The sequence below is a fragment of the Neoarius graeffei genome, chromosome 8 (assembly GCF_027579695.1).
Source record: "Neoarius graeffei isolate fNeoGra1 chromosome 8, fNeoGra1.pri, whole genome shotgun sequence".
NCBI classification, from domain to species: domain Eukaryota; kingdom Metazoa; phylum Chordata; class Actinopteri; order Siluriformes; family Ariidae; genus Neoarius; species Neoarius graeffei.
The window spans coordinates 88214696-88241916 of record NC_083576.1 but is presented as its reverse complement, the minus strand read 5'-3'; the positions used below and the strand labels follow the sequence as shown (position 1 = coordinate 88241916).

The 27221-nt window shown below is 45.2% G+C and overlaps 1 protein-coding gene across 2 annotated transcripts in view; it reads right to left on the bottom strand.

Annotated features, from left to right (window-relative positions):
- Positions 1-21398, bottom strand: part of LOC132891015 (cytochrome P450 2D9-like) — a 39478-nt gene extending 18080 nt beyond the window's left edge. For both annotated transcript variants that reach the window (XM_060928450.1, XM_060928451.1), the window contains exon 1: positions 21345-21398. In XM_060928450.1, the coding sequence (XP_060784433.1) occupies positions 21345-21374 (30 nt within the window). In that variant the 5' untranslated portion in view covers positions 21375-21398. The remainder of the gene's footprint in view (positions 1-21344) is intronic.
- Positions 21399-27221: the final 5823 nt, after the last annotated feature.

The window sequence follows — 27221 nt, the reverse complement described above, 5'->3', positions numbered from 1 at the left end:
GACTATTACATGCCTCCATCTTGGAGTGATTTTTGTTGGTCGACCATTCCTGAGGAGGGTAACAATGGTCTTGAATGTCCTCCATTTGTACCCAGTCTGTCTGACTGTGGATTGGTGGAGTCCAAACTCTTTAGAGATGGTTTTGTAACCTTTTCCAGCCTGATGAGCATCAACAACGCTTTTTCTGAGGTCCTCAGAAATCTCCTTTGTTCGTGCCATGATACACTTCCACAAACATGTGTTGTGAAGATCAGACTTTGATAGATCCCTGTTCTTTAAATAAAACAGGGTGCCCACTCACACCTGATTGTCATCCCACTGATTGAAAACACCTGACTCTAATTTCACCTTCAAATTAACTGCTAATCCTAGAGGTTCACATACTTTTGCCACTCACAGATATGTAATATTGGATCATTTTCCTCAATAAATAAATGACCAAGTATAATATTTTTGTCTCATTTATTTAAATGGGTTCTCTTTATCTACTTTTAGGACTTGTGTGAAAAACTGATGATGTTTTAGATTATATTTATGCAGAAATATAGAAAATTCTAAAGGGTTCACAAACTTTCAAGCACCACTGTATCTTTAAAGAGCAGCATACACCTTGACACTTCATACAAATTTCAAATCAAACTGAAGAATATCTACAGCAACTAAAGCAAACAAAAAAAAAATGGATTCTTTTAAGCATAAACTTTCTTCAAAGGTTCACATTTTTTACAGCCAGGGACCCCGTAACTGAAAATTCACTCTACTGGCTAACTGATTTTTGAAAATAACCCAACTATACAAATATTTGACCCATTGTTTAAATGCATTTAAAAAAAAAAAACACGAAAGGAATATATCAGGTCCAAAATGATATTATTTGTAAGACATTGCTTATTGCTCTCATTTGCACTGACTGTAATAACTCAATAATAAATATAATAACTTTTCTAATGTTGAGTTGTGATTTCCCCAACACTAACATGGAATTAAAAGCCATTAGCATTAATCTTAGTCCAAATAACAGTGGTCAGGCAATGTTGAAGTGACAATTGGTTATTTGTAACTATTTATAATCGCAGTGTTTATAATCTGGTGTCGCCCAGATGAGGATGGGTTCCGTTTTGAGACTAGTTTTCTCAAGGTCTTTTCCTCACATTGTCTCAGGGTTTTTTTGTTTGTTTCTTTTTCTTGTCACTTATGCCACTTGCCCACTATGGATCTAAATCTACAAATCTACCAAATTTCTTTTAACTTGTTTTGTGACAATGTCTATTATTAACAGTGTTACACAATTAAAATAGAGTTGATTTGAGCTTACCATTGCCCAAGGTCCATTAGCCAGCTTTACGTTTTCAGTAAATAGCCGAACGTAGACTTTAAGGGTTTCATCGCCATAGTCATAGCGAGTACCAAACAAAACCAGGTAGATGATATTTGATGCTGCATCATGGAACAGAGTCTGAGGATACATGGAGCTTCCTACAAATAGACAAGCTTTGTTGATGTGTTTTTACTTGCTTTGTAAAAGATTTTTTATTGGGCAGCTATAATCAACAGAAACATGATTAATAAAGTAACATGTTGATACCAGCATGCTTGTCCAATTTTGCAACAACGTGTTCAATTTCTCCAAGAATCCTCTTCTCCATAGACTGTTTCCCCAAGCCAAAGTTCCTTAAGGTCATGAGAGCAAAGCGCCGATGCTCCTTCCATTGAAGACCATAATCAGCCATTATGACTCCTGTTTCATTTTACTCATATTAGTAACACACATTAGCACTGCACTAACAATACATTTGTAAAATAAATTTAATACAGTCTGGTGATGAGGGACGAGTGATTGTTTGTCACAGAGCTCACCTTTTCCTTTAGGTATATCCTTAATCATGGAGTCTGGGCGTCCTGAAAAGTCTGCAGATTTGGTCACCAGAGCTTCTTTTATGGCTTTTAAACCATGAAGAACAACAGCTGGTTTTGTCCCAATATACAGACTGTAAATGTTTCCATATTGCTCAGCCAACTAAACATACAATAATCAACAAATATTATTTCAGCAAAACATACACACATTGCAAATGTGTCATGAGGTAACATGCCTGCTGTTCTGTCATAAGCTGGTTTACATTGTGAGATTTTCAACACAATTTTGTTGTCATAGACAAATCTTCGTAAACCAATTTGATTGTGACAAAAGATGGCCAACGACAAAGTTCTGGCAGTGTTATAAATTCCAACCTCAGAGTGAGATTGCTGCTACAAAACTCATCTGACAACCACAAGTAGGGGGACCCCACTAGCAGACACTGTTGGGTGACTGCACCCTTAGGTGCCCACATGGTTATTTAAAAAAAAAGCAAACACACCTTCTAGGGTGCCCCTATGGTAGATAACACCTGTTTTCTGCACAAGTCTGGATCAAACTGAACATCATAATTTTCTTTAATCATAGATGTATCATCTATCATCTCTGTACAAAAGACCCAAACATGTTTTTAACTCAGATCTTTACAGAGATTATTAATGTTAAGGGTGTCACATCTATGCCAGAAACCACACCAAACTCCACTTAACAGAACACACTGCAGCCTACAAACATGGCCGCCACAGATTACAACACCTACACACCTTCACGTTCACAGTCACCACATTTTTAACCATGCACACCTGTTCATTACTTCACATAATCACAGCTCACAATATGTAGGACTCTCGCTACACACACGATTCTGAAGTAAACACTCTGTGTCATTGCCAGACTTTACCAAGACTTGACTGTTAATATTTCAGTACTCTGGTACACAGTAAAAAATGGAGTGTCAATATTGCAGTGTAAACCTATTTTCCTCTGGATAGAGTAGTTATAACACTATGCAGAGTAAAATCGTCTAAATGGTAGTGTCAAAAGTGAGAGTTAATTCCCACTTGCACACAACGACAAAATCTACTCTGCAGGGTGATGATTCCCCGCGAAAATTCTAGAACCGGAGCTCGAGCTGGCATCGCATGTTGGAAGTCGTCTCTCTCCCTGCGTCGTAAGTTTGTTTGAATATTTTTAAGTTTTTGCCGTCTATATAGGTATTTTACCATTTACGACCAACATTTTGCAATATATTGATGCTGATGCTGATTACTGTTGCCACCTGTCCCGGTTTTTCCTGATTGTCCCAGATTTTCATGGTCTGTCCCGGAAAAAAAAAAAAATCCGGGACACTGAATGTCCCGGTTTTTTGTACATAATGGGCAAAATGTGTATTTCAACTTGCGAGCCAGCTGAGAACCAGTTTGCTTTTCCGAGCTCGCCGTGCTAAGCGGAGCCACGTCATTATGTTGCTGAATACGTCATTACGTCGCTGTATACGTCACTTACTACGCTGTGTTTGCATAAACCTTGGCGCGAATATCAAAGCAAAAACATGGAAGAAGCAGCAGCAGCAGCAACAACAATAATAATGATGATGGCTGACTTCGCGTTTGTACAGCTGTGGCTTCTCGTCGCTTAAAAATGGCGATCTTTCACGGTCTTGTTATTGTTGTTGGTCTTAACAACTCCGCCCCCCCCCCCGCTGACGTAAGCGGTTCTTTCCTCTGGCCCAGCAGAGAGTTGGTGCTAGCCTGGAACCGGTTTTTCTGGCCCCAGAGCCAGATCTTTGTCAGTGGAAACAGAAAACCCAGTTCCAAACTAAACACTGGCCCCGAACCAGCCCTGGAACTGCTTTGGTGGAAATGGGGCAATGGAGGATGCTTGGACTGATAAAAGAAACAGACTCTCTGTTGCAATGGTGAAGGCTGAGCTTCAAGTCAGGCTAAACTTTCAGTTGTCCTGTACTGAGTTCAAGACATTCATTGAAAATCAGCCAGGACTCATAGCAGCAGCAAAGAAAAACACCAAATATAAATGGAAGATTAGGTAAGGTTTTGGTGAATTAAATGAAATCCAAATAGTCTTATCTGCCTACTCCTGTATGTACTGTATGTGCCCAGTTATATGTCCTCCTATGTATTTGTTTAGCCAAGAGCAGCAGAGGCACAGGCAAGCACAAGCAAAGCACACACCACACTCTAAGCAATCAGGTAAACTGTTTGACACTACACCTTACATTGTTACATTCAGGTATTCTTAGATACAATGAAAAATTAGATTTATTTTTATTCCACATAAGCAAACAAACAACTTAATTATGTATTCCCCTTTTACCTGTGCCCACTACTGCCCCCAGGTGTCCACAACCAAAAACTGTTGGAAATAAACCAAAATAATGAAGACCTGCTATATTATGTAAAGCAATTAACTAAACAAATAACTAGCAAAAGCATCATTTTTACTAATTAGAGCAATACAATTTCAGCGTAGAAGGGCGATTTTTGTCTTGGGTTAGATGTGTGAAGGGCGCCGTTGCTTACAAGCAAAAAGGTCGATTGGATGGTCGAAATGTCCAGGATTTTTGTCAGACACAGGTGGCAACCCTAATGCTGATGATAGACAATTGTAGGTGTATTAAGTTAAATTAGGCATGCATAGGTGTAGGCTAGTTAGCTAATCAATATTTCTCACAGACTTAAAATCCAGATGCATTCGACTGCAATACTACGTCAAGGTTTTGGAAGTAATGAATAGTTGATTTAAATGAAAACAAAATCCAACTGCATTTGTTTGTTGATGCCGTGCGATATGGTGAGAATTTAAGTTGTTCAGTCGTGTTGGTGACGTTGGGTTAACATACCAAAATGTAAGCTAGCTAGCTTGACAACGTGGTTTCTGCCCAATGCCATATTAAAATAGCATTAGCATTGCAACGGTTCACAAGTTCACTTGACAACGTGCCCAATGATTTGCAAGGTGTTATGTTCTCGTGCTTAATTTGTGCCTCTGAAACCAGAAATAGTCGAGTGATGTCAACATAATGACGAAGAAAGTCATTAAGACAATGCTAGTTTTGGGAATCGGTTACAGTGAAGTGTTGCTGAGTTTAATGGTAATTTGTAGATTTGAGAGTTTCATCTAAGTGCACATCGTTCTCATACAGATTAGCATGCTAAGCGGAGAATTAGCATGCTAATCTGTATGAGAACGATGTGCACTTAGGGCATGATAAAAGAAAGAAGCGAATGCATGATAATGAACAACGCGAGCAGCAGTCAGGTAGGCAAGGCACCTTAACTGCTCTCACTGACCTGATTCATTTCGAACAAGAGTGAGAAACTTGCTAAACACTGCCGAGTTAAAGCGTGCCCAAGTCTTCGATGTTGTCAGTACACATGCGTTGTAAACTAGGGTTTACTGTCAAGTTAACTGTTGTTTTTGAATCGTTCAGTAGTTGAGAACCTTCAGGTGCTGACTAGCGCTTCGCTTAGCCGGTGCAACTTTCGTCAGTGCTATCGAATCAACAGAGGAGAAAATGTGAGTGGGAGCCGAAGAGGTGCTTTGTTGTCAACGCTTTACAGTTGGTTTGAAAAGTTGTAGAAGTTGAGAGCCATCTGCTGATTAGCGTAGTTTTTCCGGTGCAAGTTTGGTCAGTGCAATCCAATCAGTTGAGGAGGGGAGGGACAGTATGAGAGGAAAAGGTGTCGGCTCGCGCTGTTGTGTTTGTGTGTGACTGCTTGCCTGTGAGGCTGTTTGAATGTAGTTGGACTTGATAAGAGTTTTGTTTAGCCGGTGCAGCTGTGTGTGTGTGTGTGTGTGTGTGTGTGTGTGTGTGTGTGTGTGTGTGTGTGTGTGTGTGTGTGAGAGAGCCTGTGATTGCATGCTGCAATTAGGAGCAATCTGTCTGTCTCCCCATGTTTTGCTGAATAATGTTATAAATGCAATCACTTATTACAATAATATGGAGCTTAACCCAGCCATGTATCAATTATTTTAAGGTTTACATAAAAAAATCAGAGGGCTGTGAATCAGATGGGATTCGCCATTATTCACCCTAAAATTGCTTAGAATGCAGAAATACAAAATCTTATGGGGGACTTTGCACAGTTCTGTTTAATAACATAAAACATTCATTATCTCTGTTGTTGGTTGTGTCTGAGTTTAAATATCTTTTGACAAGGCCCTCCAACTGTGTGAGAGTGTGTGTGTGAGAATACGTTGATGGGTATTAACAGTTATTCGACCTTTCTCAAATTTAACAGAAAATGCTGCTGCGTGTCTCATTTGGTGGAGTGCAGAAGTACATCAAGATGCCTGAACTGACGTTTGGTGATTTCTTGAGAGAAGGTTAGTCACATAATTTGGATTGAAAGTAGCTTAATGTGTTCAAGTGGTGGCATACTGCAATTATTTCTCATCAGAACATTTTGTGCACTGTTTATTTTTTTACTCTAGTGAGTCTGAAATTTAACATCCCCGAAGACAGACGGTTGGACCTCAAAGTTTATGACCAGTCTAACACAGAGGTAGACTGTGAGGTTTTTGAGGAGCTCATAAGAGTTCCATGGACCTTTCCTAGTTTCATTGGCCAATGAAGCACCTGGTAATTGTTGCCTACTTGCATATGATTTACACACACATCATTTAGGTGGGAGTGTTGAACTATGTAATAATTGTGTTAATATTTTCCAATGCTCAGGTAACCCTCAGTTCACATCATCTCCACGGTCTACTGCATCTGATGACACAGTGATCCTCAACTCCTCCCAGCTTGACCCAGCTGAGGAACCCATTGCAGCCCAAGGCAGTCAACCTAAAAGGCCTTGCCACATCAACTATGAAGCAAAAGCTGTGAGTGTGTGGGTGGATAGGGGGTTTAATTTGCATACGGTGCATCATGTTTGTTTCAGAATTACCAAGTGTTTTTCAAAATACATTACTGCACATGTTATCTTTTAGCTGATTGAAAAAATCCTGACTGCAAAGCCTGGAGGTGACCGTATCATGGAGGAGTATGCAAAAACAAAATCAATCACAGTTTCAACCCGAAGACGGCTCATCAACATACTTACCGCAGAAATGACGGAAACACATGGGTAAGTATGGGTCAAATGTGTTATCATGAGACATTTAAACATTATTGCAATTATTGTTTTGGTTATGTTGTTCAATGTTATCTAATAATGTTGATTATTGAATACACCAGGACCTCGCCGCCCCGGAGTGTGAAAGTGATGTATGCACAGGGGATTATCGCTCTGTTTCCATATCTTGAAGACCCATATTCACAGAATGGCTATGTAAGTAAAGGTTTTACGATATATTTGCCCTTCAAACTGTTGCTCGTATGAATGTATGTCTACATCATACTGTGCATACATTATACATAGGAACACTACTACGATCCGGAAAATGGTTCAGGATACATTGCATGGCGGTTGAAGACCATTCAATGAAAAGCTTCAGAGGAAAGAGGTCCAGCAGGTAGATCTCCTAAAGGTAATATTTATCATGAGGGTGAATTATCAACTTGTGAAATGTGTTTAAAGGAGGATATAAAACTGTGTAGTTCTAAACAGCAACAACAAAATTGTTTTGTTCTAAAGTTGGTGGGCCAGGCCATGGACGTACTAGACCCTTTACGGCCGAAGTCCTGACTGATGAGGAAGTGGAATCCGCTATCGCTGTGTTGAGACATTCTGCTGATGAGGAAACCATCCGTCAAAAGATGAAAATCACCTTCAGTTATCGCCACGCGATAGTCAATGATCCTGACAAATCAGCAGAGGTCTTCTCAGCTTTTCCACGGTTCCTGGACACACCAGGACTGGTAAGACATCTACATTCATTGAAGAGTGAGACGTATTGTACAATGTAGCACAAGGTACCAACTCCAGTTGTCCTCCTTTTTCTTTTTTTCTTTTTCAAATTACAGGTAGAGCAGGACTTCAGACTGATGTTTGGCGAGCAGACTGCCAATAAGTTCCTGGAGAGATGGCCTACCACTTTCAAAGCAAGAGTCATTAAGGAAAGCCATGGACTGGTCCCCTCCACAGACCTTCTTGATTTGATGCACAATGCTGAGACATCCACTGAAGTTGAAAATGGTAAGTCTTTGAATGTGGAGAAGTGTGTTGCTAAATATATTGAGGACGGTGGAAAATTATGGCTCAATGTTAACATGATACTTGTTGGCCTTTAGGCTGGGACAGTGACATGTCTGCCATCATACTGCTGCTACATCTGCTACCGCCATCCGCACAGGGACGAAAGAGGCCAGGGAAGATATCAGCATCTAATGCAGTAGATCACCTCATCAAATTCCAAAAGGTACACTAGACTAATATTTGATAATTAATCAACCCATCATCCATCCCACCACCCCTCCACCCTATCAACAACACTTCATACCCCATACATCACACCACCCCTCACCCCACCCTTGCCAACAACACCACATACCCTCAAACATCACCCCACTATCCCCCACCCCACCATTTAACACCACACCCTCTCAAACATCACACCACTGTACAGCCCACAGACACACCTCAAACACCACCTCACCTCACATTTATCACTCCCCCCCCAACCCACACACGCACAGCCTCAAACATTAGTCCACTATCGAGCCCACATCTTCAAACATTACTCCTCTACCCTTACACTTTCTAACATCATTTTACACCCGGTCACCCTCACTGTACTACCTCAGGCCAACACCACTCCACATCACACCCTCAAACCTGAGTCCACCGCTAGTAATTCTATGCATGTGACATAACATTCTTAAATCCTTAAATTGTTTAGAGTTGAGAGTGATGTCAATTGTTGAGAGGGATGTTATTGTTCTAATAAATAGTGTTGTTGAATGTGTTTTGTCATAGACGGGAACAAGCCTGCAGCAGCATCTAGACAACATCACTCAAAGCCGTCAGCCCTACCTCCTTGCACAGGGACCCACAAAAAGCAGCATTCACTCCTTCTTCATTGCCATCGATAAGCACGCACTTCCATGCCAAGCCAACACCTCAGTCGGAGCCCTGGATGAACTCTTCAGGGCCCACTTTGTCTTTGGTACATCTTACAGTCCTGTCTTGAACAACTTTTTCACTTTTCTCCAAACTTCCATTTACAACATTGACGTAGGGAAAACTAAGGAAACGCCAAGAATTGCAGAGTTGCGAGCTAGAATGGTGCGTTAGATTCAATTAAACAATGAGGTGCTTTCTTTGCAGTAATGATCTTGGTGAAGCAAACAATCTTGTAAAGCATCTCAAAGTAATACATGGGCTCTGTACGGGAAGGACTCTTTATCTTCAATGTGGCCAAGTGGGATGCTCACGTTTTTTCAATAGTTTTTCTGGTTTTAGGAAGCATCTGAACAAGTGCCATGTGAATAGTGCGTGTGATGTTATTGCTGATGCTGAACCACCACACTGTCAAAGTGTTTGGGATAGTGTTAATGCAAATCCAGCAGAAGAGCCATATGAGGCAGAGGTTGAGTCAGAGCCAGCATTATCCTCACAGCACCTTGTAAATAGTTGTGCCTCTGTCATTTCAGATCTAAAGGCAGCAGGTGTTGCCCAGTCTGTTGTTAATTCTGTTGTGACTTCTTTGGAGGATATTGTGCAGGACATTCATGAGCAGGCAAAAGAGTCAGTCATCCAGTGTGTATTTCGCGATCAAAGAGAAACTGAAACATGCAAAAATGTTGAGGAATGTCTTAACCAATTAGAGAATCCGTTTACAGCTCTTAATTCAGAATACAAACAGTCAAAATTGATGACCAGCAAGTGGGAAACTGTGGAACCAGTAGAGCTTGTAATTGGCTCAAGATTTGACTTGAGGCTGAACAAAAAGACAGGAACATATGACCAAGTAGTAGTTAAAGACACAGTTATGTATATTCCAATTTTATTGACATTAAAATCAATATTCAAAAGTGAACACGCCAGAGAAATGCTCAGAAGTCCACATATTAGTGATTCAAAACTCAGATATTTGTGACGGATCTTTCTTCAACACTCATCCTCTATTTTCATCAGAGAGACACACTATACAGATACAAATGTTTTATGACGACTTTGAGATTGCCAACCCCTTGGGTTCCAAGAGGGGAGTTCATAAAATGGGTGGAATTATTTTACTTTGAGGAATTTCTCACCAAAGTGGAATTCCATTTTGGCCGATATACATCTTTGTGCCTTGTTTCATGCGGCGGATGTAAAGCGTTACAGTTTTAGTGCAGTTTTAGATCCTATTGTTCGTGATCTCAAACAGTTAGAGAGTGATGGCATTGATATTCCATTGTATGGTGGTTGTGTTTGTGGCAGTGTCACTCCAAGTCACTGGAGATAATTTAGGCCTAGATAGTTTGTTTGGTCTGGTTGAGAGTTTCAGTGCAAGGTATTGCTGTAGATTTTGTTTAGCTGAAAAAGAGAACTTCCAAACTGAATTCTCTGAAGAGGCTCCAAAAATTGTGTTGCGCACCAAAGAGGCCCACAGTGCTCACTGCCAAGAAATGGCAAATAAGCCCTCTCTTCCTTATGTATTTGGTGTCAAGAGATCATGCTTACTGAATTCACTTACATATTTTCACACAACTGAGAACTACTCAGTTGATGTTATGCATGATCTGTTAGAAGGTGTCGTACAGTTTGAATTAAAGCAGCTGTTTTTGTATTTGGAAGAACATATTACACCGGCAGAACTGAATTTAAGAATATTAAGTTTTGATTATGGTTTCACCGAGAGATGTAATAGGCCAGTGGCTGTGAATTTAAGTGCAGAGTCTAATGATTTGGGACTAAACGCAATTCAGTCATGGTGCTTGCTGAGGAATGTTCCCCTTTTATTTGGAGATTTGGTAGCCTCTACAAACCAAAACTGGACCCTGCTTATTTTGTTATTACAGATAGTAAACATTGTATTCTCTCCGACGTTATCTCAAGGCCTGTGTGTGTTTTTGAAACATTTGATCGTTGAACATCACAAACTGTTTAAGGAGGTATATCCTCAGAAAAAACTTTTACCAAAGCACCATTTCCTGATACATTATCCTTGTTGCATTCAGAAAATAGGACCTGTACTCCATAGCTGGTGCATGCGTTATGAAGGTAAACACAATTTTTTCAAGAAACAGCTGAAGTCCTTTAAAAATGTCACAAAAACGTTGGCCAAAAAGCACCAAAATCATATGGCACACAAGTGGCGATCCTCAACAACCTTTATTCGCTTGGACATTGGTCCAGGAAAAAGTGTGCCTTTAAATATGATCAGTGGTGGTTCAGTGATTGCTATGCAGATGAAAATGTCCAATTGTGATAAGGTAATTAAAGTAACGTGGGCTAAGCACAATGGGTATGTATACCGCCGACACCTAGTCATTTGTGGTGAAGTTCTTAATGAAATGCCTCTGTTTTATCAGATTGAATCAGTTGTGATCATACAGGACAAACCGGTGCTGCTCACCATACCTTTATTTACAGTAGCTTTTCAAGAACATTTCTTTGCTTATGAAGTGACTCGGACAAAGCAAGATTTTGTTGCTTTTCATGTTGATGATCTTCCTTATCCAAGACCTTTTGATATACAAATGTCATGTGGAGAGAATGACACCACTATGTACATTGTCCCATATTGTTATCTCTGAGGAGTTATTAGGAAATAAATGGTGCTACAGTACTTTGATTGTCTGTATTGTCTTTTATTATAGCAGTTAAAAACATTACTATTTCAATAATATAAAATGAAATAAATATACACTATATAGTGTAATTTAAGAATGGAAACTACTCTATGTAGTGAAATAAATTTACTCTGGCAGTGTAAAGAGAAGTGTTTTTACACATTTCATTGTTAATTTTGACAATATAGAGTCAGATTAACTCTGAAAATCTTACACTATCTATAGTGTTAAATATTTTTACACACCTCATTGTTAATTTTGTTACAAAATAGAGTAAAATTAACTCTAAAAATCTTACACTGGCTATAGAATAAATTTTACACTGATTTTGAGTGGGACCAAATGTTATCTGACAGAGTTAAATTCAACTCTTAAAGAGTAAAATTGACACTATGATTTTTACTGTGCAGGAAAAGGAAAATACTTGTATACTTAACTCGTACATAAAACATACGTAAACACTTACAACATGTTGTGATATTGTCCATTGTAAGTGCTGTACAAACTAAATGTGTTGAGTTACAAAATGTGTGTGAGTGAGAGAAAGTGTTACACTGATGTAACACATGACATAGATGAGGTGTAGTGCATGAGTGGTGTGTGAGAGAGAGAGAGAGGGGGAAAGTATGTGCACTGCATATAGATATAGATGAGCTGTCGTCAGGGCCGGAGTGGGCCCTGTTTTCAGTCCGGGAGTTTAATTCACATTCAGGTCACTTTGAAATGGAGGAGGAATTTGAGTGCATTAAAAAAGATAAAACAAATAACTGTTCTTTCAGGCGGCACGGTGGTGTAGTGGTTAGCGCTGTCGCCTCACAGCAAGAAGGTCCTGGGTTCGAGCCCCGGGGCCGGCGAGGGCCTTTCTGTGTGGAGTTTGCATGTTCTCCCCGTGTCCGCGTGGGTTTCCTCCGGGTGCTCCGGTTTCCCCCACAGTCCAAAGACATGCAGGTTAGGTTAACTGGTGACTCTAAATTGAGCGTAGGTGTGAATGTGAGTGTGAATGGTTGTCTGTGTCTATGTGTCAGCCCTGTGATGACCTGGCGACTTGTCCAGGGTGAACCCCGCCTTTCGCCCGTAGTCAGCTGGGATAGGCTCCAGCTTGCCTGCGACCCTGTAGAAGGATAAAGCGGCTAGAGATAATGAGATGAGATGAACTGTTCTTTCACAATGCTTTTATTTGGTTTAAATTCAGGTAGTGACAGTATGTTGTTCGTCGTTCTCTGCATTACTTTAGGGTTAATAAAACTTCCATTACGCAGTAGTTTAATGACCACAAACGTAATGCAGAGACCGACGAACGATTTCATCTCGTATGAGACGGGGCTCCACTTAAAATTGGATGGTGTGTGGCCGCGTGTCTAATCCGCATATACATTTATCTGTGTCACCAACATGTCCCAAAGTTCCTTAGTGAAAATATTTGAAAACACATCCAAAGGACATGCATCTTCAGAAATCGGCATCTTCGGCCCGGGTGTGGGAATGAACTTTTACGTCGGGGGCGAAATCCAGCTGACTGCCACTCCAAATAGCAAAGCAGCGAGTATGGCTGATTGTTTCGCGTTATTTAAGACGAATTACACAACACATTTTTAGTCACATAGTCTTAAAATAACGAAAGCACCCATCTCGCGTGCATTTGAACCAATGCTTGTGCATTACATGCCGCATACGCCTCGAAATTAATGGCAAATCAACAATGCTGGGTACTCAGCAACCGGCAGATAAAGCGTGAGGGCGCATTAAGCAACTCAAAAATGGTTAAATGAAATGTAGGCTAAAGCAAGTGTTCGATTCTGCTTAGAATATTGGCATACGCATACACCTCTTCTAAGTTATATATTTAACAACAATTACACACACTATCTCTAGCCGCTTTATCCTTCTACAGGGTCGCAGGCAAGCTGGAGCCTATCCCAGCTGACTACGGGCGAAAGGCGGGGTACACCCTGGACAAGTCGCCAGGTCATCACAGGGCTGACACATAGACACAGACAACCATTCACACTCACATTCACACCTACGCTCAATTTAGAGTCACCAGTTAACCTAACCTGCATGTCTTTGGACTGTGGGGGAAACCGGAGCACCCGGAGGAAACCCACGCGGACACGGGGAGAACATGCAAACTCCGCACAGAAAGGCCCTCGCCGGCCCCGGGGCTCGAACCCAGGACCTTCTTGCTGTGAGGCGACAGCGCTAACCACTACACCACCGTGCCGCCTAACAACAATTATTTAACATCAAATATGACTTCTAGGCCTATGTGTTCATAACCACAATGTGCGCACGCCTGTGGAAATGCACGGTGTGACAGCAAGATGAAATAGGCTGGATGAGGAAATAACGCGCAACAGCACATTTGGGACCTGTTCATCTAAAATTGTTAATAACTGGGATGTAAAGCAATGTCCAGTTCTTCTTAGAATTAAGACATACACCACATCTATACCGTGTAAATTGCGAGATTTCACATGACATCAAAAAGCTGAATTGACATCGCAAACTATCGACACATTATAGGCCTAGCATAGACTGATAAAATCGACAAACAGGGTTATCATACTCCATATCTTTCGTAACCTACCAGCTGGTCTTGAGAACATATCTGTCAATTTGGTACATTTTGCTGCCACCCCACCTCCTTCCTTTTTTTAAGCTTCGCCCTTTCAGTTCCACCTGACCTCTTTCTGCCCTCCATCACTGACGCGCGCTGTTTCGCGCCAATGTTGTTTAAGTTCCCTGCAATACAGAAGAGGAGTCTTGGACCAAACCAACTGCAATAGAGGGGAGGGGAGAATTTCCTTATTTGGTAGCGCCTATTTAATCTGCTGCGATGCTGTCGGCGTCTGGGCTGCCATGTGAAAATGCAGAGTGCAGTTGAATTGATGATTAATGCAAGAATAAGATCAGTGACCAAAATTAGTGAAAATTATTTTCCCCATGCTCCAAGCAGGCCACCATTGATGGTTTGGGCCGGGGATGGTCCCGACTAAATATAGGGCCACCCCGGCATTGGCTGTAGTAGACAAATTGTGTGTGTGTGTGTGTGGGTGTGTGTGTGTGTGTGTGTGTGTGTGTGTGTGTGTGTGTGTGTGTGTGTGTGTGTGTGTGAGAGAGAGAGTGTATGTTCAGAGTGCATGAGTGTTGTGTGTGTTATATGTGAATATAGAAATGTAGTGCATGAGTGGTGTGTGTGTGCGTGTGTGTGTAAGAGAGGATGTGTGTTGAGAGTGCATGAGTTGTATCTTATAGTGAGTGAGAGAAAGACAGTGTGTTAAGAGAGTGAAGTACGTGTTCATATATGAGTGAGAGAGAGAGAGTTAAGAAAGTGCATGAGTGTTACATTTAAATATAAAAATTTAGTGCATGAGTTGTGTGTGTGTGTGTGTGTGTGTGTGTGTGTGTGTGTGTGTGTGTGTGTGTGTTGAGAATGTTACATGTAAATATAGAAATGTAGTGCACAAATCGCGTGTGAGAGTGAGATAGTGTGTTAAGAGAGTGCATAAGTGTTGTGTATGAGTGAGTGTGTTACATGTACCGTAAATATAGAAATGTGGTGCATGAGTGGTGTGTGTGTGTGTGAGAGTGAGACAGACAGTGTGTTAAGAGAGTGCATAAGTGTTGTGTATGAGTGGTGTGAGAGAGAGAGGGGTAGGGGGAGAGTGTGTGTGTTGAGAGAGGGGGTGGGGGGAGAGTATGTGTGAGAGAGGGGTAGGGGAGAGTGTGTGTTGAGGGAGAGGGGTAGGGGGAGAGTGTGTGTTGAGAGAGAGGGGTAGGGGGAGAGTGTGTGTGTTGAGGGAGAGGGGTAGGGGAGAGTGTGTGTTGAGAGAGAGGGGTAGGGGGAGAGTGTGTGTGTTGAGAGAGAGGGGTAGGGGGAGAGTATGTGTGTTGAGAGAGAGGGGTAGGGGGAGAGTGTGTGTTTTGAGGGAGAGGGGTAGGGGGAGAGTGTGTGTTGAGAGAGAGGGGTAGGGGGAGAGTGTGTGTTGAGAGAGAGGGGTAGGGGGAGAGTGTGTGTGTTGAGAGAGAGGGGTAGGGGGAGAGTATGTGTGTTGAGAGAGAGGGGTAGGGGGAGAGTGTGTGTTTTGAGGGAGAGGGGTAGGGGGAGAGTGTGTGTTGAGAGAGAGGGGTAGGGGGAGAGTGTGTGTTGAGAGAGAGGGGTAGGGGGAGAGTGTGTGTGTTGAGGGAGAGGGGTAGGGGGAGAGTGTGTGTGAGAGAGGGGTAGGGGGAGAGTGTGTGTGTTGAGGGAGAGGGGTAGGGGGAGAGTGTGTGTTGAGAGAGAGGGGTAGGGGGAGAGTGTGTGTGAGAGAGGGGTAGGGGAGAGTGTGTGTTGAGGGAGAGGGGTAGGGGGAGAGTGTTTGTGTGAGAGAGGGGTAGGGGGAGAGTGTGTGTTTAGAGAGAGGGGTAGGGGGAGAGTGTGTGTTGAGAGAGAGCGGTAGGGGGAGAGTGTGTGTGTTGAGGGAGAGAGGTAGGGGAGAGTGTGTGTTGAGAGAGAGGGGTAGGGGGAGAGTGTGTGTTGAGAGAGAGGGGTAGGGGGAGAGTGTGTGTTGAGGGAGAGGGGTAGGGGGAGAGTGTGTGTTGAGAGAGAGGGGTAGGGGGAGAGTGTGTTTTGAGAGAGAGGGGTTGGGGGAGAGTGTGTGTTGAGGGAGAGGGGTAGGGGGAGAGTGTGTGTTGAGAGAGGGGTAGGGGGAGAGTGTGTGTTGAGAGAGAGGGGTAGGGGGAGAGTGTGTGTTGAGAGAGAGGGGTAGGGGGAGAGTGTGTGTGTTGAGGGAGAGGGGTAGGGGAGAGTGTGTGTTGAGAGAGGGGTAGGGGGAGAGTGTGTGTGTTGAGGGAGAGGGGTAGGGGGAGAGTGTGTGTGTTGAGGGAGAGGGGTAGGGGGAGAGTGTGTGTGTGAGAGAGGGGTAGGGGGAGAGTGTGTGTGTGTGAGAGAGAGGGGTAGGGGGAGAGTGTGTGTGTGTGTGTGTGTGTGAGAGAGGGGTAGGGGGAGAGTGTGTGTTGAGAGAGAGAGAGGGGTAGGGGGAGAGTGTGTGTTGAGAGAGAGAGAGGGGTAGGGGGAGAGTGTGTGTTGAGAGAGAGAGAGGGGTAGGGGGAGAGTGTGTGTGTGTTGAGAGAGAGGGGTAGGGGGAGAGTGTGTGTTGAGAGAGAGGGGTAGGGGGAGAGTGTGTGTGTGTGAGAGAGAGGGGTAGGGGGAGAGTGTGTGTTGAGAGAGAGGGGTAGGGGGAGAGTGTGTGTTGAGAGAGAGGGGGTAGGGGGAGAGTGTGTGTGTTGAGAGAGAGGGGTAGGGGGAGAGTGTGTGTGTTGAGGGAGAGGGGTAGGGGGAGAGTGTGTGTGAGAGAGGGGTAGGGGGAGAGTGTGTGTGTTGAGGGAGAGGGGTAGGGGGAGAGTGTGTGTTGAGAGAGAGGGGTAGGGGGAGAGTGTGTGTGAGAGAGGGGTAGGGGGAGAGTGTGTGTTGAGGGAGAGAGGTAGGGGGAGAGTGTATGTGTTGAGGGAGAGGGGTAGGGGAGAGTGTGTGTTGAGAGAGAGGGGTAGGGGGAGAGTGTGTGTTGAGAGAGAGGGGTAGGGGGAGAGTGTGTGTTGAGGGAGAGGGGTAGGGGAGAGTGTGTGTTGAGAGAGAGGGGTAGGGGGAGAGTGTGTGTTGAGAGAGAGGGGTAGGGGGAGAGTGTGTGTTGAGGGAGAGGGGTAGGGGGAGAGTGTGTGTTGAGAGAGAGGGGTAGGGGGAGAGTGTGTGTTGAGAGAGAGGGGTAGGGGCAGAGTGTGTGTTGAGAGAGAGCAGTAGGGGGAGAGTGTGTGTGTTGAGGGAGAGGGGTAGGGGAGAGGGTGTGTGAGAGAGGGGTAGGGGGAGAGTTTGTGTTGAGGGAGAGGGGTAGGGGGAGAGTGTGTGTGAGAGAGGGGTAGGGGGAGAGTGTGTGTTGAGGGATAGGGGTAGGGGGAGAGTGTGTGTTGAGGGAGAGGGGTAGGGGGAGAGTGTGTGTTGAGAGAGAGGGGTAGGGGGAGAGTGTGTGTTGAGAGAGAGGGGTAGGGGGAGAGTGTGTGTGTTGAGGGAGAGGGGTAGGGGAGAGTGTGTGTTGAGAGAGAGGGGTAGGGGGAGAGTGTGTGTGTTGAGGGAGAGGGGTAGGGGAGAGTGTGTGTTGAGAGAGAGGGGTAGGGGGAGAGTGTGTGTTGAGAGAGAGGGGTAGGGGGAGAGTGTGTGTTGAGGGAGAGGGGTAGGGGGAGAGTGTGTGTTGAGAGAGAGGGATAGGGGGAGAGTGTGTGTTGAGAGAGGGGTAGGGGGAGAGTGTGTGTTGAGAGAGGGGTAGGGGGAGAGTGTGTGTGTTGAGGGAGAGGGGTAGGGGAGAGTGTGTGTTGAGAGAGAGGGGTAGGGGGAGAGTGTGTGTGTTGAGGGAGAGGGGTAGGGGGAGAGTGTGTGTGTTGAGGGAGAGGGGTAGGGGGAGAGTGTGTGTGAGAGAGGGGTAAGGGGAGAGTGTGTGTGTGTGTGAGAGAGGGGTAGGGGGAGAGTGTGTGTGTTGAGGGAGAGGGGTAGGAGGAGAGTGTGTGTTGAGAGAGAGGGGTAGGGGGAGAGTGTGTGTGTTGAGAGAGAGGGGTAGGGGGAGAGTATGTGTGTTGAGAGAGAGGGGTAGGGGGAGAGTGTGTGTGTTGAGGAAGAGGGGTAGGGGGAGAGTGTGTGTGAGAGGGGTAGGGGGAGAGTGTGTGTTGAGGGAGAGGGGTAGGGGGAGAGTGTGTGTTGAGAGAGAGGGGTAGGGGGAGAGTGTGTGTGTTGAGGGAGAGGGGTAGGGGAGAGTGTGTGTGAGAGAGGGGTAGGGGAGAGTGTGTGTTGAGGGAGAGGGGTAGGGGGAGAGTGTGTGTGTTGAGGGAGAGGGGTAGGGGGAGAGTGTGTGTGTTGAGGGAGAGGGGTAGGGGGAGAGTGTGTGTGTGAGAGAGGGGTAGGGGGAGAGTGTGTGTGTGTGTGTGAGAGAGGGGTAGGGGGAGAGTGTGTGTGTTGAGGGAGAGGGGTAGGGGGAGAGTGTGTGTTGAGAGAGAGGGGTAGGGGGAGAGTGTGTGTTGAGAGAGAGGGGTAGGGGGAGAGTGTGTGTTGAGAGAGAGGGGTAGGGGGAGAGTGTGTGTGTGTGAGAGAGGGGTAGGGGGAGAGTGTGTGTTGAGGGAGAGGGGTAGGGGGAGAGTGTGTGTTGAGAGAGAGGGGTAGGGGGAGAGTGTGTGTGTGCGAGAGAGGGGTAGGGGGAGTGTGTGTGTGTGTGTGTGTGTGTGTGTGTGTGTGTGTGTGTGTGTGTGTGTGTGTGTGTGTGAGAGAGAGGGGTAGGGGGAGAGTGTGTGTTGAGAGAGAGGGGTAGGGGGAGAGTGTGTGTTGAGAGAGAGAGGGGGGTAGGGGGAGAGTGTGTGTGTGTTGAGAGAGGGGTAGGGGGAGAGTGTGTGTTGAGAGAGAGGGGTAGGGGGAGAGTGTGTGTGTGTGAGAGAGAGGGGTAGGGGGAGAGTGTGTGTTGAGAGAGAGGGGTAGGGGGAGAGTGTGTGTTGAGAGAGAGAGGGGGGTAGGGGGAGAGTGTGTGTGTGTTGAGAGAGAGGGGTAGGGGGAGAGTGTGTGTTGAGAGAGAGGGGTAGGGGGAGAGTGTGTGTGTGTGAGAGAGAGGGGTCGGGGGAGAGTGTGTGTTGAGAGAGAGGGGTAGGGGGAGAGTGTGTGTTGAGGGAGAGGGGTAGGGGGAGAGTGTGTGTTGAGAGAGAGGGGTAGGGGGAGAGTGTGTGTGTGAGAGAGGGGTAGGGGGAGAGTGTGTGTTGAGGGAGAGGGGTAGGGCGAGAGTGTGTGTTGAGAGAGAGGGGTAGGGGGAGAGTGTCTGTTGAGAGAGAGGGGTAGGGGGAGAGTGTGTGTTGAGAGAGAGGCGTAGGGGGAGAGTGTGTGTTGAGAGAGAGGGGTAGGGGGAGAGTGTGTGTGTGTGTGTGTGTGTGTGTGTGTGTGTGTGTGTGTGTGAGAGAGACAGAAGGGTAGGGGGAGAGTGTGTGTTGAGAGAGAGGGGTAGGGGGAGAGTGTGTGTGTTGAGAGAGAGGGGTAGGGGGAGAGTGTGTGTGTTGAGAGAGAGGGGTAGGCGGAGAGTGTGTGTGTTGAGAGAGAGGGGTAGGGGGAGAGTGTGTGTTGAGAGAGAAGGGTAGGGGGACAGTGTGTGTTGAGAGAGAGGGGTAGGGGGAGAGTGTGTGTTGAGAGAATGCATGAGTGTTGTGTATGTATGAGTGTGACAATTATTAATCAATGTGTACTCCCACCAGTAACACACAACATCTCACACACATTAATATAAACATCACACAACATCTCTATATTTTCTCTCTGTCTATCTAGTATCTATCTATGTGTGCACACAGCACAAATCCCACTGTAGCCAGATATCTATAAAGACGCATATTTATCTATACGGTTGCATTTACATGTAAACGAAGGTTTCAGTCACTGAAAACGGATACTTTCGAAAACCCCGGGCAGAGTGGAGATTTCTGGAAACTCGGGAGATTTCTGGAAACTCTGAATTGTCTGAGGACAGAATTGTAACTGTATGTCTACAAAGTGAGAAAACTTGAAGAGAGTATAAGAGATGAATAACTTACATCCCAAATTAATCGCACGTTCACGTAGTTCGTAGGTTGTTCTGTTGTCGGACAAGAGCATGACTATCTGATACCACCACCGTCACGACAACCTGCTCATCCACCTGCTGCTTGAACGCGCCAAATGTTTGTGTGCTACGGTAATATGCATCCCCGCAGAAACCAAATAGGCGGAACAAAAATCCAGAGGGCGGAACTAACATTTCGTGGGACATATTGGCAGTGTTGGGCACGTTACTTTCAAAAAGTAATTAGTTATAGTTACTAGTTACTTTTCCCAAAAAGTAACTGAGTTAGTAACGGAGTTACTTTGTCATAAAAGTAACTAATTACCAGGGAAAGTAATTATTCCGTTACATTTTGTTCCCCCTCAAAAAAAAAATCAAATTCAATTAGTGTAATCATAATAAAAGTGAATGTTAAATGTGTTTAATGACTGAAATGGACACTTAACAGAACCAATTAGCAATGTTATCTACACTATATTAATATTTTTGTGGGACAATGTGAGATAAGACATCTATCAAATGTAATATATTTTTGTAGTTATTAAAATTATGTTACTAATTACTGGCCACTGACGAGGACAAACGCTTTGTTCCTCGACATAATGTGCATTGCACGTAAACACTCTTGCCTTTTATTTCAAGTAATGAAAAGTAATGGCTGTATTTCAAATGTGAAAGCGCAGTGCTGGGCTGACCGCTCGCCATCGCTGTGTCTTCCGATTGAAAGAGCGCGCAGTAGTGCAGTAGGCGTGGCCTACCTACATATGTTGTCCAAATCTACTCTGATTGGCTTACTGTGCCGTTGTCTCGCGTCTCCCCGCCCCACACGAAAGCAGAGTAAAGAAAGGCTGAACGAGCAGCGTGCCAGATGAGAACAGCTTTAATAAAGTAACGCATAGTATTTTATTATAAGTAACGGGAACGGCGTTATAACGATGTAAAAAGTAATTAGTTAGATTACTCGTTACTAAAAAAAGTAACACCGTTAGTAACGCCGTTTATTTCTAACGCCGTTATTCCCATCACTGCATATTGGTTTTATAAATTTTATTGTCCGGCCCTGGGGTGGCCAGGGCAGGGCGAAGCCGTGCCCTGGGGTGGTCACGCCCCCCCCCCCGGCCACCCCTTAGCTCCGCCCCTGCAAACCATTCATTAACTGCTTCCACAAATGATCACATTTTAAACAGATAATATGAAATTGTACCTTCTCAAAGTCTTTCAGAGGATTTTTCATGTTAAAATGAAACAAGTTCCCGAATATAGGAATAGGTTGTGGTCCAGGAGGGAAGTTCTTGGGTCTCTGGATCCTGATGAAGAGGAAAAGGAGGCAGACACAAACAACAGCCAGAATCCAGGAACCCAGCATGATGACTGCTGTACTGCTGCTCTATACTCTACAAACCTCTGGAATGACAGGTCCTTATAGCAAAGAGAGTTTGTTAATCATTTACAGAGCAATGTAACAGAACAAGGCAGCACGGTGGTGTAGTGGTTGGCACTGTTGCCTCACAGCAAGAAGGTTCTGGGTTTGACCCCAGTGGCCAATGGGGGCCTTTCTGTGTGGAGTTTGCAGATTAGATTAGATTAGATTAGATTAGATTAGATTAGATTAGATTAGATTAGATTAGATTAGATTAGATTAGATTAGATTAGATTAGATTAGATTAGATTAGATTAGATTAGATTCAACTTTCTCATTGCACATGTGACAGGCACAAAGCAACGAAATGTAGATTGCATCTAACCAGAAGTGCATAGCAGTAAATAACAAGTGTAATATACATAAATATAAATGTACAGGAATTACAAGGTATGGAATGGTATAATGAAAGCGGCTAGAGATAATGAGAATGAGATGAGATATTTACAGTATGTTCAAAATGTGCAATATGAATGAATTATAGTGCAATAGTATGATATATCGATATTTGCAGTATACAAAACAGGGTATGAATAAACAGTAGTGCAAATAGTGATAGTACAGTGAAATCAGTTCAAGTAAATTCAGTTTGCTCGGGGGGGTTGAGCATGTGTGTGTGGAGGGGGGGACCGTGGTGGGGTGGAGTTCAGCAGTGAGACAGCTGAAGGAAAAAAACTGTTCCTGAACCTGGTGGTTTTGGTCCGAAGACTCCTGTAGCACCTTCCAGAGGGCAGGAGAGTGAACAGTTTGTGTGCTGGATGGCAGGAGTCTTTATTGATGTTTATGGCTCCCCTGAGACATCGCTTCCTGTAGACATCCTCAAAAGCAGGAAGTGAGGCTCCCACGACACGCTGGGCGATTTTCACCACCCTCTGCAGTGCTTTCTGGTCCGAGACAGGGCAGTTCCCATACCAGACTGTAATACAGTTGATTAGGATGCTCTCGATGGTACAGCAGTAGAAGTTCACCAGGATGTCTGAAGAGAGGTGGTTTTTCTTCAGAGTCCTCAAGAAAAAGAGATGCTGGTGAGCCTTCTTGACCAAGTTGGAGCAGTTGGTTGTCCAGGTGAGGTCCTGCGAGATGTGGATCCCCAGGAATTTGAAGCTGGTCACATGCTCCACTGCTGCATCATTGATGTGGATGGGTGTGTGTGTCAGCATTCCTCCTGAAGTCCACAATGAGCTCCTTGGTCTTATTGGTGTTGAGCAGCAGGTTGTTCTCGCTGCACCACACAGCCAGGTGGTCCACCTCCTCCCTGTAGGCTGACTCATCATTGTCCTTGATGAGGCTTATCACTGTGGTGTCATCAGCAAACTTGATGATGGTGTTAGTGCAATGTACAGGTCTGCAGTCATGAGTAAAAAGGGAGTAGAGGAACGGGCTCATCACACAGTCTTGTGGTATGCCGGTGTTTAGGATGAGGATGGAGGAGCAGTGATGGTCTAAACGAACATGTTGGGGCCTGTTGGTTAGAAAATCCAACAATCAATTGCAGATGGGAGCACTGATGCCCAGATCTGTGAGTTTGGTGATGAGCTTAGAGGGGATGACAGTGTTAAATGCTGAACTGAAGTCTATGAACAGCATTCTGGCAAATGTGATTGCCATTATCCAGGTGTGAGAGGACAGAGTGTAGGGCTATGGAGACTGCATCTTCTGTGCTCCTGTTCTTGCAGTAGGCAAATTGGTGGGGGTCCAGGGTGGGGGGAAGACAGGATTTGAGATGTGCTAGGACCAGCTGCTCTAAACACTTTGTAATGATGGGGGTGAGTGCTACTGGACGGTAGTCATTGAAACATGCTGGAGTGTAGTGTTTTGGTAGTGGCATGATGGAGGTAGTCTTGAAGCAGGTTGGAACAACAGCATGGGCCAAAGACATGTTGAATAAGTTTGTCAGGACCCCCGCCAGCTCCTCAGCACATGCTCTGAGCACACATCCAGGGATGCCATCAGGGCCTGCAGCTTTATGTGGACTGATCCTGCTCAGCACTGCTTTGACATCAGTGGGGGAGAGTGTTAGGGGTTGGTGGTCTGTAGTCAGCCTTGCCCTGGATGCAGACTCCTGGTTGTCCTTCTCAGAGCGAGCATAGAAATTGTTGAGCTCGTTGAGAAAGGAGATATCAGAGGATGGGAGGGAAGGGTTGTTGGACTTGTAGTCGCTGATGACCTGAATGCCTTGCCACATACATTGGGGGTTGGAGTTGGAGAAATGCTCCTCAACTTTCTGTTTCTAGCAGTGCTTGGCCTTCCTGATGCCACACTTCAGGTCAGCTCTGGCTGTACTGTAGGCTTGTACATCTCCTGATCTGAAGGCAGTGTTGCAGGCTTTCAGCAGTAGACGGACATCTCTGTTCATCCAGGGTTTCTGATTTGGGTACAAGTTGATCAATTTCTGGGTGGTGACGCTGTCTCTGGTGGTGGTGATGTAGTCCAGTACAGAGGAAGCATAGCTCTCAATTGCCGCTTTTCCACTACCAACGCGGCTGAGCCATGCCGTGCTGAGTCAGGCTGAGTCGAGCCGAGTCGAGCCGAGTGGGGCTGTTGGAGTTGCATTTCGACTACAACCGCGCTGAACCGTGCTGGCTGGAAGTGGGTGGACACATTGGGTGGAGTTAGCGAAAGTGGGTGGACGTCAGGTGATGTCGTTATGCGGCGCAAACAGTGACATCAGTGACCTTTTAAGCGGTAGTCTCACAACCCGGATAGTAAACAATAAACATGGAGGACATGGAGTCGTTAGTGTTGCTGGTCTTGGTGCTGTGGCTTGTTGTCACCGACAACGCCAACAGATACTGGCAAGAGCGTATAGATGAGGCGAGGCGCATAAGGTTTCATAATTCTCGTAATTCGTAATTCTTCTTCCAGGTTTACGGTGTTTACAGATCCCAGCGTGCTCGTGGGGCGTGTGTGGGCATGTGAGGACACTCCTCCTCACCAATCAGCGCGCAGGGGAGTGTCTCCTCACGCCCCTAGCCTCACTAAGCTCGGTTTGGCTCGCTTCAGCCCCACTCCAAAACCGTGCGAGTTTTGGGGGCTAAGCAGGGCTGAAGCGAGCTGAGTCGTGCTGTTTTTGGATAGTCGAAACGTGAGCCGTGTCGGGCTGAAGTGAGCTGAAGCGAGCTGAAGTGAGCTGAAAAAGGGTAGTGGAAAAGGGCCAAATGTCTGTGTGGGAATGACAGGTTGCTTGAATGGCAAACATATTCCAGTCTGTGTGTTTGAATTGGTCCTGCAGCACAGAGTCTGTCCCTTCTGGCCACACTTTTATTGTCTTCATGATGGGTTTCAAATGTTGGATGAGTGGTGAGTACTTAGGGGTGAGAAACAGAGAAAGGTGATCTGATTGTCCTATATGGAGGAGGGGTGTAACTTATGTTGGAGTAAACATGGTCCAGTGTCTTATTTCCTCGTATGTGGCAGGTAATATGTTGATGCAGTCTGGGAAGTACTGTCTTCAAGTTGGAGTGATTAAAGTCACCCACAAAAATAAAGGCAGCCTCTGGGTGCATTTCCTACTGTTTGCTAATGGCTGCATGCAATTCTCCCATTGCAAGCTTAGCATTAACATCTGGTGGTGTATATACAGCAGTAACTATAACTGATGTGAGTTCTCTTGGGAGATAAAAAGGTCTACATTTAACCATGAGAAACTCCACATTAGGTGAGCAGTGTCTCTTGGCAATAACAGAGTTTGTACACCAAGCTCTCATCTCATCTCATTATCTCTAGCCGCTTTATCCTGTTCTACAGGGTCGCAGGCAAGCTGGAGCCTATCCCAGCAGACTACGGGTGAAAGGCGGGGTACACCCTGGGCAAGTCGCCAGGTCATCACAGGGCTGACACATAGACACAGACAACCATTCACACTCACATTCACACCTACAGTCAATTGAGAGTCACCAGTTAACCTAACCTGCATGTCTTTGGACTGTGGGGGAAACCGGAGCACCTGGAGGAAACCCATGCGGACACAGGGAGAACATGCAAACCCCGCACAGGCCCTCGCCGGCCCCAGGGCTCGAACCCAGACCTTCTTGCTGTGAGGCGACAGCGCTAACCACTACACCACTGTGCCGCCCAGAAATAAGTATTTTCAACAAAAACATGTGCCACTATTATTGGCACCCCTGCTTTTAATACTTTGTACAACCTCCTTTGGCAGTAAAACAGCACAGAGTTTCACCGACAACATTTTATAAGGTTGGAGATACAGAGCAGGGCATCTCAGAGAATTCCTCTTTACACAATCTCTCCAGATCATCCAGGGTCCTCGGCCCTATCTTGTGCTCTCTCCTCTTCAGCTTAGCCCACAGGTTTTCACTAGGGTTCAGCTCAGGGGACTGAGATGGCCATGGCGGAAGCTTCATTCTGTGCTCAGTGAACCATTTTTGTGTTGATTTGGACATTGGATCATTATCCTGCTAGAAGATCCAATGACAACTCAGTTTTAGTTTCACCCAGATTCTGATATAAAATGTCCTAGTATTTCATGGAGTTCATGATGCCATGGACCCTAACAAGGTTTCCAGGGTCTTTGGAAGAAAAACAGCCCTTCTGAAGGCCCTGGAATCCTTGGAGGCCTGGAACCACCATATTTTACAGGTGGTATTGGGTTCTTTTCATTATAGCCATTCTTCTTTTTTTACACCAAACCCACCACGAATGTTTATCGCCAAAAAGCTCCATTTCTCTTACCATAGAACATGATTCAATTGAAAGTTGTAGTGGTGTTTCACAAACTTCAGGTGCTTATGTTTGTGGTTAAATGACAGAAAAGGCTTTTTTCTGGAGTCTGATGGTGGTTTTGGAGACTTGGAAACCCCAAGATTTAACTTTTTCATCTAATTCACTAACAGTGATCCTTGAGGATTTCTTTTTGGCTCTCTTACCCTCCTCCTCACTGTACGTGGGGGCAAAATAAACTCAGGTCCTCTTCCAGGCGAGTTTGTAACAGTTCCAGTTGGTGTCTACTTTTTATTATTTTATCCATCATCTGTAGCCGCTTATCCTGTCCTACAGGGTCGCAGGCAAGCTGGAGCCTATCCCAGCTGACTATGGGCGAGAGGCGGGGCACACCCTGGACAAGTCGCCAGGTCATCGCAGGGCACTTATTATTATTATTATTATTATTGGGGCGGCATGGTGGTGTAGTTGGTTAGCACTGTCGCCTCACAGCAAGAAGGTCCAGGTTCGAGCCCCATGGCCGCCGAAGGCCTTTCTGTGCGGAGTTTGCATGTTCTCTCCATGTCCACGTGGGTTTCCTCCGGGTGCTCCGGTTTCCCCCACAGTCCAAAGACATGCAGGTTAGGTTAACTGGTGACTCTAAATTGACCGTAGGTGTGAATGTGAGTGTGAATGGTTGTCTGTGTCTATGTGTCAGCCTTGTGATGACCTGGAGACTTTTCCAGGGTGTACCCCACCTTTCGCCCGTAGTCAGCTGGGATAAGCTCCAGCTTGCCTGCAACCCTGTAGAACAGGATAAAGCAGCTAGAGATAATGAGATGAGATTATTATTATTATTATTTCATCTCATCTCATTATCTCTAGCCACTTTATCCTGTTCTACAGGGTCGCAGGCAAGCTGGAGCCTATCCCAGCTGACTACGGGCGAAAGGCAGGGTACACCCTGGACAAGTCGCCAGGTCATCACAGGGCATTATTATT